Below are 13,375 nucleotides of genomic sequence, written 5' to 3'. Positions count from 1 at the left end.
GGCCCGCATAAATTCCTGAATGTAAAATGTAATCTAAGAGAGAGATAAGTTTTCATTCCTTTACGTATATAGTAGTTATAAAGAAATGAAAATAGATGATACGCGGAAGAGATAAAGGTTATGACATAAAAATATTTTGCAAAGGTATAAAATTATATTATAATAATGTGCATTAATTTTAACTTGGTTGAACGATCAATTATGGATGATCATAACAAAGTTATATTATTCAATATCAAACGAATCATTTACTAGGAATTTTGAGCGAGTACCAAAAGCAGATGAAGGAAATCCACAGGTTAATTCTCGAATTCTCTGAATTCTCGGATGTACAATTTTAGTCGAGTGTATCCACTGACACTACTCGTAAGGGACGTGTAACTTAATTTCCGAAATTCATTAATAATACTCTGTTGGAAGGAAGCTCTCTGCAATATGTTTCCAAAAAATTGCATGAGCTTCGCAAGAGTCTCTATGAAACCTATCAAAGTAGATTTGGCAGAAGCTTGGGAAAACTATAATTAAAAATTGTACTTTTCACATCGTATCTTCAAGAGTAGAGAGACAAATGTGCTATAAATTGAGCCAACGATAAGAAATGATCGACTGAATAATAAATGGAAAAGGCTATAATATCCTGAATTGGCGAGGAGCTCGGTATTATTGAATTTTTGTTGGCGATCTCGAAACTTGGTTTTATTATCCCTACCAGACGTATAATACTTCTTCTCTCCCGACAGCTACTCAGTTTCTCAAACTCTCACCTCGTAAAATCATCGTACCCGGCTATCACACCTTAAAGAGATCTTTAGAGAAGAGTCGAAAAATTTATCCCCAGACATGCAAGTAGTATGGAAAAAACTGCTCTTAGCAAATTTTTGTATTATTAAAACGCTCTTTAAAAATGTATATTCCACTCTTACCTTGAGATATAAGTTTGCTTAAGACTATTATACTAGTTTCTGACATTTTAAAATGTAAACACACGTGTGTAGAAAGTTTGTTGTTACATTTCGTGTTAATCTATGTACGTCTGTCATGCATGTCACAAAGTTGCTATGCTTAAAATGAAATATCAATGAAACAATTTGTTATTAATTCGCCAAAACGTGAAACGATACACAAATACGCGCGATATTTCATTGCTGAGCTTTTAGTGAATTTGAAAAATAACTGAAATGTATTCAGTAGTAAATGATAATCATGGTCAGACGTCCCTTTAAAGTACATCGTTGTTTTAATTATTAGCTTGTCCTTTGTTACGCATTCGTTGTACTCTGACTACCTCGTTTATTTGAAACAATTACGAAGTAACAATTGTGATGTTTCAAGCTAAAAGAAATTTATTCACCTCACCCCTACATTTTACCCACCACTTTACCATGCATTCCAGGAAGCAGCTGTAATAGTATATTATAGTCCCGTTTCATGGCTATTTTTAAACGTCGAAAAATCGTACCTTATGGAACTTTTATAGCGACAATTAGTACTCATGTATCTCTACCACGAATAAGGTGAAGCTCTTAAGTAAGAAAACACGATCTTTGCGGAGCTGCTTTACCAGGACATAATTAAGAATACGGTAGAGCAGCAGGTTGCTTTAGAATTCGATTAAAACTTTTGTCAGTCGAGCCCTCTATGGCCTCTATTCCCTCGGTACTTCTTACGATTTAGTGTACTGCCTTAAACGAATGTATAACTTCTTCCTGTAACTCTCCTTTTCCCTTCTCCACTTTCCTAGTTCGATTCGTAATCGATATCTAGGTAATTCTATCCGTTTTTACAGAAACACTCGTTCACGATAAAATATAATGGAAACGGAAGTGTCGAAAGAAACGGAAAGTCTTGATGATAATGGATTTTGTAAAACAGTTCTACGAACCCATAATGTGGCATATCAATTACGCAGACATGTACACAGGATAACACTGGATAAAGGGAAAATAGGGATTTGATAGGGAAAGATGCAGGATTTGAAAGAAAAAAGACTAGAAGGATAAGGACATAGAGAGAATATGGATTTTACTCGAAGAGGGAAAGATAGAGAAAGAGAGAGAGAGAGAGAAGGGGAGGGGGCAAAGGGAAATATAAGGATTGAGATGAAAGAGGGATATAAAAAAAGTGTATAAATAGAGAGAGCAAAAAAAGGAAAACAGATACTATGGATTGGGAAAAGAGAAAGAAAAAAAAAGACATTGAGTAAGACATGGCAGAGAGCAAAGGAGAGAGAGGGGGGGGGGGGAGGGGTTGAGAGCCGATACTTTATGCTCTTTCTCGCAAAACGACGCTTAGCTTTTACGAGATCGGCCATTGTATGCCATAAAAACGTAGCTACACTCGACACTTGCATTTATGATAAATAATACTATACACACATCCATAGTTTAAATCGATGCCGTGGCGTTTCAACTCACCACTGTAAATAAAACAATATCCCTTTATGGAACGCTTTGAAGGGCTATAGTCACTTTTCACAGTGCTTTCATAAATATTCCATTCCTATACGTGTATAGAATATGTTTGGCTCGTGTCATATTACGCTGTTCCACGGGCATAACAAAGACTTTTGCCAAATTCGTTGTAAGCCAGATGTTTTATATTATATAATTGAACCGTTCTTTCATTAACAAGCGTATATAGAATTAAACTAACGATTATAACGCTATTGATTGGGGAAAATAGGATTATTTAAAGTGTAAGGGGGATGATTAATGAGAAAAAGAGATTAATAAAATTAAACGGCAGGAGTACAAAAATTCTATCGTTGGATTTTTAAAAATCATTGCAGGGTCAAGCGTAAATATGAGAAATTGAAAATGGTATAGATAATATATCATTTTCTTCTATCATTCGTTGATTAGAAATCATAGAAAATTGTCAATTAACGTAGCAATACGATATAAATGATAAAAAAACTTTTCTTCGATCATGCATGTAAGATGGGTGGAAAGATTGGTGGGGAATAGGGGGTGTAGAAGGGTAAGGAGTGGTGCATGAAAAATTGTATAGTTTCGTGCTTATCTCTTATCAGCTACTTGCTTAATCACGCATGCTCTTTTAATCATGTCGAAGTACGGAATCGACTCGGCCGTCCAGACGGAAAAGCTCCGGCCTAAAAGCTTTGCTTTCTTGCACGTGCTTGAGTACCGAAGCCGCGTATCCGTGCTTTCGTGAGAAAACCAATTGACACAGAAGCTAAACCGACCGCGACACACGATACGAATAGATTAGAAGCGATACGAAATCTGACGATGGGAAAAAGCTCGGCTTAAAATGCTGCCGTTCAGTTATCAGTGAAAAAAAGCTTTTTTAATTCTTACAAATTTTCGTGCTATAATTTTTATTAATTACTGAAAAGTCCAAGTAACAAGGATGATAGCCTTAAGAATTGGATCTTGAAGAGGGGGGAGCAAAAGAGGAGATAAGATTGGGTGAAAAAGCCTTGAGAGATGAATATGGGAGGGAGGAGGAGGGGGTGGGCGAGATGGAATTAAACAATCAAAAGGAGCCTTCGTCGCGGTGTCACTTAACTTTTCTTCCGGATGGATTCATCGTGCTGGCGAGGATCTTCAGGATATCTTCAGGTGCTTGTTAAAAGAGAGCCTTCTAAAGTTACCGATGCGAGGGTTTTCCAGTGGCATCGAGTTTACTCGCTTGCTTGAAGAAAGTAATGACTAAAAGCTCTTCGCCTTATTCTAGCCAAGCAAACCAGGCAAAGCTGCCATCGATCGCTACTTCTACAAATTACTCGCCTCTACTCACCTCTACTCACCACATGCTAAATTAGTTAACTTATCTCCTTTACAACAATTTCATCGTTTAATAAAAATATAGCTATTTCTACAAATTACTCGATGCATGCGAAACTAGAAGGAGGGGGAGGGGGTGGGAGAGTTTAAATATATTTCCTTTTAATATTTTCCTCGTTTAATGGAAAAATCCTTATTTCTACAAAATGCTCATATCGTAATTTTGCTACAATTTCCTCGTTTAATAAAAATTCAAACGTCTTTTTAATAATTCCTTTTTTATTCTCAGTACTGACATCATCTTTACTTCCTCTCGCATTTATTTAACCATATTTCATCATTCGAAAGAATGCTAATCAAATTTTTTTCCATTTTTCCTTTTTTAACGTCATTTCATAAATAACTCGCCTTTTTAAATTTCAATTTTATGTTCATACAACGAAATATTTTCTCATTACTGTTTCATTCTCAGACTCCACCTTTATTGAATTCTAGTAACTGTTTCTTGATCCTTACTTCCTCTAGGTTTTATTTCTTTTCATTTTGCGATTGTTGCAAGATGCTGATAAAACATTTCAATCGTTATTAATTTTCTCTCGATTTTTCCAATATCGCTGAATCTATAAATTATTTTTTGTTCTTTCCGTAATATATTTAGTAATTTGAAGCGCATCCTTGGTATAATAACAAAATTCCTCTAATAATAACGTATACTGTTTATCTCTACAAATTTTATTGAAGAGGGTCAAAATATACCGATGAAGGATGTTCTAAGAACCATTCTTGCAACTCGGTTTGAGAATTTGTAACCCGCTATAATTCGTATGAAAACACTTATTTAACCATATACTTGTGCATATTTTTTACGACAACATTATAAGGGTTTGCTATCTATTAAAGCCAGAGAGTGATAAACTTTTTTAACAAGCTGAGCCACTCGATTATCACGATTATTCGCAACATTCCTAAATCATTATTAGCGATAGGAGCTCTTCTTACTTTTATGTAACCGTTATGATAAAGTTTATGCGTCATAAAAAGGAAATTTGTGAATTGATAGAACTTGGCCTTTAAAAGAAATGATTTTTGATCATGAATGTATTTAATCAGTTTGGAATTGACAATGGAATATAGGAATAATGTCAGGGGTTGATAAAATATTGTTAGGCAACTATTATACACGATTGGCAGCAATGGATAAAATATGGGATTTGGAAGAAATGATTTTTCATGCTGAGCGCATTTGAAATCTTTTTGGAATAAGAAAGAGACTGCAGCAACAAAGGACGAAATAAGCTAAGGGGGGATGATAAAATACTGTTAGATAAATATTATACATGGTTGGCGACATAATGGAAACAAGACTGATTAGCGAACAATGGTTAAAGGGGCGTTCTTCATGCTAGACATGATTTTAGCATAAATCAGTATTATGTCGGAACAAGAATAGGCCGAATAAGTAATGGTAGTTGAGAGACTGTGTTAGTTAGAATGTGTCAGCATGTTATTCGAAATGCGCTTCAGGATTGGTGTGGTAGTTTCATTACGAAACAACGCAGAAGCAAACTCTCAAAGTTGGATTATAACCCATTCATGCTACACTTGAAAGTACGGAAACAGTCGGCCCAGTCACGCCAACCAAACAGAATTATACATCCCTCGGGAGCTATTAGAATCTGGCATCTGCGACCAGACAAAAATTGATCAGCTCTAACTTTTTATCCGGTAAAGATCAAAAACCTTTCTCGGTATCTTTTTAATACAATTTTAATATACCTGTAATAGATACATAATTCAGTTGAATAAACGAAGAGGAACGCACATTTCGGCTATACCTTGTTGCAATTAATATATCCCCTGTTACTTGCATTATTTAAAGATTTAATATATAATTCCAGAGCTTCGGTTACGTCTAATTGATTAGAAATTAATTATTAAATCAATCTCATCCTCCATAAATGGGAAAAATCCATTTTTCTTTAATGCAATAAAGTTCTATAGTATAATAAAATTGATAGTTAAGCATTATAGACTTTAGTGGAAATTTATGATCCCCTGTAATACTTTGATTGATCAAATAGGATTCAATTATATTAAATTGATGAGAAATTAACTTTTCCAAGAGCATTCTCTGCTGTACCCGTTCAAAAGAAACGCTTTATTTTCACATTCATCGTGTGAAAACTGAAAGGTTTGACAGTATAGAAAAAAGATGCTATTAGTCAAACAGATTACAAACGAACTCCTCGAATGTTTTTTCAATTTGGCAAAGAAAGAGTTGATGCATTTAAAAAAAGAACAATTTCTCATTGTAGCGGTAGAGTTTGATTTCCATACGATATAAAGTATGGTGCTCGACGTACGTTTAATTAAATTGGAATAAGCGAAGCTTCATAAAGCTTTGTGCAATTTCGTGATATTTTGGAACGAACGAAGCGGGGCACTATACTTTGTTTTGAGGAAACGGAGAGTGGATGAGAAAGGTGAGAGTAGTTGTAATTGGATTAGGAGACAGACAGCTTTTAATTATGCGAAAAGGCAATTATTGTAATTATTCCATCATTTAACAACCCCCACTTTACTCTCTACGTGCTGAACGGTGATATTTTCGAACAATAGGCAAACTAAGTGGGGAATTCTCACTCTACTGCTAAGCTCACCGATACGCTACTTCTCGACGATGTTGTAATTAATGGAATACCAACGTGCACAGACATTTCCTGATTCAGTTATCTGACACATGGCATTGGTCATTCTCCCCTAGATCCGCCCCCCCCCCTTCACCTCGCTCCAACTTATTTGTTTACTCAAATCACTTTTTTCCATCACCAAACTTCCACCCTAATTCTTTTTCTCCTACTCTCTCTTTCTTTTGAAAATATTTTTCTCGGTAGCTCTTTCAATGGCGCGATAAAAAATTGAGAAAGCAAAAGGCTCTCTGCTGCTGCTGCTGCGAGTGACTTATAAGAAAGGAGCGTAAGGAGATCGATGTTTGATTGTGTGTGTGTGTGTGTGTGTGTGTGTGAAATAAACGAAGACTGGATGGCGTGCATTTAAAGGGAGTAGGGGTAAAGTGGACGGTGTTATAATTAATGATGGAGGACTACTAGTACAGTGGCATATCGGCAGTAGAGAGCGATCATGTTATGTGTCAGTAATAATCATTGTACGTCAGTCAACTCGTGTTCCACAATCTCTATTGTTATCGTCGCTGCGTATGTTGCATGTCGACGATCATATATCCTAGACGCGTCACCGACATCCGAAAGACGAGAAAGAACGTTTCCGTGTCCAGCGAGATTTCAACGTAATTTTATCGCTCGCTCGGACAATCGCAAATCCTCGTTCCTTCTCCATTATCATTTTATAATTATTTTCCTTCGCAACGACACGAATTTTTCATAAATTTCACCATTTTCCCACCGCGTTTACAATTATTTCTACACGATTTAATACTCATCGTGTAATTTTACGGTATTTTTTAAATTCGTCGTTTACGAAGCAGCATTAATGCGTTTACAGACGCGAGATTGTTCCACTGGAAAATATCAGTTTTTACGTTTAATTATGCTTCGTTGGTGAAAGAAGAGAGAGAGAGAGAGAGAGAGAGAGAGGGAGGTAACATAGGGGCGGCTCACAATTGGTGAAAACTTATTTTGAAATGTCCGTCGACGCAGATGATATTACTTTGGGACCGCAAACACCGCAAACCATTTAACTGGCAGTAAATTTACACGTATACGACGGGAGCTAGTCCTCCCCCTTCCCCCTCTTCCTGTTCAAAAGCAAGCAAACTCGACGCGCGAAATGTCAGGTTTCGCGTGACATTTTTCGTAACTTATCTATATAGGTATGGTTAAAATTGAAACGCCAAATCCGAATTTAGCGAATATCCGTTTATAACGTTATCGGTAACCTTTTCAGGCAAAGATAAAAATAAACGATACGTTCCCTGTACCAATACAGGTGACAGGCCTTTGGAAAAGATCGAAAAGCCAACAAAACAAAAAATGCGACCGTCAATATTTGGTACCAACTAATCCGGCGTATTTAGCGGCCAGTACGATTTACTTGTTGAAAAGGTGTAAACAATGAAAAAGTAATGGCGGTTTGATGTACGTAAAGCGAGGTTATATAGCATAGAAGGTTCGTAGGATAAATAGAATTGACAGGTTTTCGAATGAAAGCTCGCTTGTTCAACACGTGTCGTAGATTGGTTTCTTGTCATTTTCGTATTGAGAGTAGCCTTTTAAATTCATCGGGTTCCCTCTAGAGTCTCTTTCCTCTCTTGTGTCACGCGACAGAGCTACGAATTATTTTAAGGTATCGAAGGAAATCGAAAGGAAGTATGTGGATTGAGAAAAAAAGCACAGGGGGCCCGAACGAAAAAGGGCTTTTCCCAACGAGTGGGTAAATATTTGTATAAACCTTATTTCATTGTCCAGCCTCTTGACAGAAATTGCTTGGCTTATTGGCTGCTTCAGCTTTATCGAACGATCCGTGCATATCGCAGGAGTAAGGAGGGGAATCAATTTAGTCTCTGGTGATAGGGCAAAAAAATACTCTTCTCGAATTTATACATCAATAAATATTTTTAAGCACAGTGCACAAATTGACAGAGCAAATCATTTCTAAGTTGTATTTTTTAAGCCTATTTGGAAAATCGAGAAATACCGTTCTTGTAATTTTTTATAAACGAGATAAAAGAAAATCTTTATTAATATTAATTAGATCGAAAGTAATGATAGTGCATGATTTTTATTCTTGTTTGTATCATTCAATGATTTAATTATTTCTCGTAAATTCGTAATGTTAAAAAGTATTCAGCAACAAAGGAAAATTGAGTCAATCGACGGTAATGAAATTGTATTGTTAGGGTAATTTTGATATTGCCTATTCTTGGATATAGGCCGTCTCTTTGAAATTAAACCATTTCTAAAGATTTTGAAGCTAAGAGAGGAAATTGATTCGATTAAGAGTAATGAAAGAGTATTTTTAGGCCAAGTTTGCGATTGGTTGAAATCTATTCTAGGAATTTTATGCGTGTGGCAGGCGGGAATCTTTAATTCTCTCGTAAAATTCGTTCCTGAAGAGCAGTACGCTACGCTGGAAACGCCAAGGTCCCCAGGTGACATGGAAAATAAAGCAACTTCCTAGCATTTCTCGCCAAGGCACTTTCGTGTTTTCCCATTTTTCGGATCCTGAACAACAGCGTTCTGTATACGATAGGGAATTGGACTTGTCCCGTTTAAAGTGCTTCTCGACGAGTGCGAGACTATTTCTGAGGGAGTGAAAACGGCAAATTGTTCAAGGCCATGAAGAGCAACCATAATAGTTACCGCTCTTCCACGTCATTCCGCTTTCTCGTGAAACCGTTCGTTTACTACTCGCAGAGTTTATGCTATATTCCCCGCATACATCTTTCACTCGCATGTATAACCCTTGAAATTTCATTTCTTCAAAATCTCAATGACTCTAGCAGGCCAATAAAAGTGAAATTAATAAATTACGTTTACTGCATGGCACTTTGATTAATAAATCCTAGGAACAAAGTTAAAGGAATGAAATTCCTGTCATTCTCATTAATTCAACTGGTGGATTTTTTAAAAAACAATAAATCACTGTCTGTCTCTTGAGCTGTGATTTATTATAATTTTTCGATCCAATTCCAATATATTAATAGCTCGAGATTAATCAATTCACGTTTCTCTATAGAGATGCTTGACTTTTCCATCTCGATGCTTTATTCGCTAGTTTAGTAATGAGAAATGAAAACCGATGGCAGCGATTTATCATTAGCAAGGCAGAAGCGCGAGCGTAAAATTGCATTCGAGTGTTTCTTATGCAGGAAAGTTTACGAAACGGCTCTCCTCTCCTCTTGATGAGCCATAGCAATCCAAAGAAAGACTCATCGGCCCACGTTTAAATCGAAAAGCAAATTGACTCGAAAGACGTTAGACTCTTCAGTAAATATTTATTTGCTCGCATATTATAGATAGGTGAAAACTCCGTGTAAAATCTGGTACATCGTGTGTTTAGAGCTTTAAAGTACCGCGTGATGGATAATTTATGGCTCTGTCGAGTCTGTTTATGCCGCACGATGCGTCATCAGAACCGAATTAACCCCTTCACATTGCCCCAAACGTATGTAACCGCTTATCGTGCAATCTATTCTGAGCTAATTAATTATCCTTACGAAAATGAAGACATTCGTTGAATAATTGCGAATTATAATTTCATCCTATATATATATATATATATATATATATATATAATATTTTTATAAGCTAATCATATATACCGACACGAGTACGTTTATAATATAGGTGAAATTTGAAACTAAACTGCTGGGCAGTGTCCATTTATTATTTCTCGTAATTAGTCCACAGTGATGGGGTTAATTAAAATAGCACGAACGAAAGTTTTCTTAATCTTTATCGTTTTGATATAAAATACGTTCATTTCTATTATTCCTATTGTTTCAGATTTAATATCGAAATAATTGAAGAGGGTAATACAATTTTTGCTTTAAAGTGAAACGTTCGATAAATGCATTAGCAAATTAGGCGGGAAGGTATAGTTGGCGGAAAATTTGATTATTTCCGGTCTATATTGTTTAGCTCGAAACTGTAATTAACGAAACTATTGATGGTACTCTCCATGGATGCGATGGATAATTATAATAAGCCTATACCTATAAGAGACAATTTTAAGCGGACGCTTGTTCCAAGTTGCAAAGGCGTCACAAGTGCGTTTGGGAAAATAATTAGAGACCGCCATTCGACGTAAACGACTTTATAATTGGCAGTCTTTAACGATCAGGAATGAAATCTTTTATACGTAGACGAGAAGTGGCTTATTATTACGATATTATTGAGAGACCACGGAAATTGTGCACGATAATAATAATAATAAAAAACGGGACAAAATAATTATACAGAGTGAAAGAAAAAAATTGATGATATCAAGGGAGCTAGGTGCATCGTGAAGTCTCTCTGATTAAAACCCTTCAACTCTCATTAAAATCGGTGCAATGTTTACCGAGTTATATAGACTTTTAAAAATTACCCATTGGATGTGAAGTGAGGGCTCTCTCTGTCTATTTTAACGAGGCTTGAAAATGAATAGTAAAACTGCCCTCACAGGAGCAACCTTCCTGAAGTTAGCACGGTCGCTTCATTACAGCTTTGTATATAACCCAAAAGGTCATTCGCGCAGACCATCAAAATTCTAACCTTTATTGATTAATACGATTTTTTTATCAATACACCTAACTTTAAAATTTATATTAGTATGCAGATAAAAGTTTTGTCAAAAAAATGAAACGTTTTTAAATGAAAATCTTTTTTTTTGCGTAATTTTTCCAATTGAAAGACTCGTGAAAGAAAAAATGTGTGTGGGATTGGGAAAATGAATCAATTCTCACCTCTGTCTGGCTCTCCATGTTGACGGTTTCGATGGGTTTCCGCAGCTCGATCGACCAGAGTATCTCTAAAACAATAAAAGCGGATATAAGCTGCTTTGAAAATCCGTATTCCCTTATTTTACTACAGTATTATGTTTATATTCCGAGAGCTCGCTTTGATCTGGAATTGATTTGAACGGTATAGTTTTACAGGGCGTAAAACGTATTCGATTAAAGTATGAGGTACGTATAAATTTTATGTAGGTAGTGCTTTTAATAAGAAAACTTCAACTTTTTCTTCGTTCGTTCATTCAATTAATACATATAGATGTACTACTGCACTATGATTAAACCGATTCTAGTTTCGAACACATAATTACAAAATAAAGTAATTTTAACATAACCGCGGAACATCATTTTAAATTATTTCGACTCTTTTTTGTTCTTTTCTTTTTTTATTAACCAGTGCAATTGTTATTAGAGAAATTTTAGAAAAAGAAAACGAGACTTTTTTATAAAATTGTATAATATACTGTATTATACAGACGCAATGAATGGAGTCGGGTATATCGAATGGAGTTTCTATTCTGGCTTGGTCATGCGAATATCAGGGAGAGAATTTATTTTCAGCGACGGAACATCCATTTAGTTCCATCTGATGTGTGAAGGATGGGGTGGAGCAAGGGTGTTCCAACCCAGCGTCAATTGGTGCGAGATTATTTTAAGAAGGCTCGAAAACACCACAGATATTTAGCATCGTCTCTGAAATTTTCTATCGGATGGATCAACGTTCTTAATCGAATAAAAAAACGGCAGGGGCTTAACATAACACGAGTAGACTTAACCGGATGCTACCAGTGCGATATTTTCACCTTCAATTCCACAGAGCCATTATAGTTTCCCATTTAGTTTAGCCGCTGCATCTACGGGCAAATCGATTCAATTTCCATTCTATTAAGATCACTGCTGCTGTCCCGGTATGCCAATCCCCCTCCAACGTTACCATTACCCTTGCAATTTCTTCACTTCCACACCCCCCCCCCCCTCCCTCCCACTTTTCTCTTTCTAATCTTCTTCTTATAATTCTACCCAACAAAAGCCTGTGTACAATTTCTGTCATTCAACTCTTAACCACATTTCAACAAAGATATATATTATTATTATCAATCTGAAACACACACTGCACAAGTTTTTAAACTTTTTTATTGAAAAAGTCACACACATTTCTCTTTTCAACTCCTACCCTTACCAATTCTTACACGAGCATTAATTTATCGTGCTTGTAATTTCTCGCGAATTTCATTAATCCGCAAACAAATATCAGGATCGATGAATAATCACCGAGATCGTCAAGAGGGATAATTAAAGAAAAGCTAATTGTTTATTTGTCGGGATAAGCAGCGCGTGAAATAAATGACGCTAAGCGTGATAGTCCGTACAGAACTGGATTAATCACGTACTCCGCTTAGGATGCCTATATTCATTTATTTATGAGAACATTTGCAAAGAGCAAATTTAATTTCGAGCGCTCTCCGTTCCACCAACGCTAACCGAGTTTTTTAATTTCTTTATCTCTCCAATTAAAGGTAGTTTTTTTCGGTGAGTCTGGAGGAATTTTAACGGTTACTCGACTTGCAATAACACGCTTATCTTATTCCACCATACTTTTCTCCAAGCGAATAAAAAGTAACGGCCAGGATTTCTTGAAAACTCCGTACAATAAAACCCCAAACAACCGCACCGGATAACAGCTGCGGAATAAAAAGTCTTTAAAAGTGTCGAGCATCGTATAGAATTACCTATATGTATACACATGCTATATAGTATATATATGCCTTTCAGAAGATTTACGCAATTAGCTTCAAGTTCTCAAACAGATTTTTCAAGGAGAAAATTTACGATCGTATACAAACCGCTTTTTGTCCACGACTCAGCATATCAATTGTAGAAAAGTATCGCAGAAAATTCGTGAAATAGTGTCCGAAGGAGATAAAAATAACAGATTTATGTCGCAGTTCAATCCAAAGTTGTAGCTAAGCTATATAGTGCTTTGATCTTTGGAATTTCGTTGACCTTTTTCTTCTATTTTTAAATATCGCCTGGAATACTTAAATTATGTGCTTCGCGTAACAGGGTCCTTCTCAATTTTCTTTGATCAAACTAAACCTGGACTTAGTTGGAGGGGTTTCGATGAAAAGGAGAGTTCTGGAAAATTTAATAT

General features: G+C 36.0%; 1 protein-coding gene across 3 annotated transcripts in view; it reads right to left on the bottom strand.

The window, feature by feature from the left end:
* LOC136773112 (calcitonin gene-related peptide type 1 receptor-like) overlaps positions 1 to 13,375 on the bottom strand; it is a 153,539-nt gene that overhangs the window by 109,365 nt on the left and 30,799 nt on the right. For all 3 annotated transcript variants that reach the window (XM_066726533.1, XM_066726532.1, XM_066726534.1), the window contains exon 2: positions 11,176 to 11,240. Coding sequence is in view for 2 of the 3 variants with exons in the window: in XM_066726532.1 (XP_066582629.1) it covers positions 11,176 to 11,193 (18 nt within the window). In the remaining variant the exon portion in view is untranslated. The remainder of the gene's footprint in view (positions 1 to 11,175; positions 11,241 to 13,375) is intronic.

Source organism: Prorops nasuta, unplaced genomic scaffold (assembly GCF_024137725.1).
Source record: "Prorops nasuta isolate Cenicafe-Biocafe unplaced genomic scaffold, Cenicafe_Pnas_1.2 PNAS00004, whole genome shotgun sequence".
Taxonomy (NCBI): Eukaryota; Metazoa; Arthropoda; class Insecta; order Hymenoptera; family Bethylidae; genus Prorops; species Prorops nasuta.
Note: the sequence above shows the minus strand (reverse complement) of the source record. Positions and strands in the feature narration are given on the sequence as shown.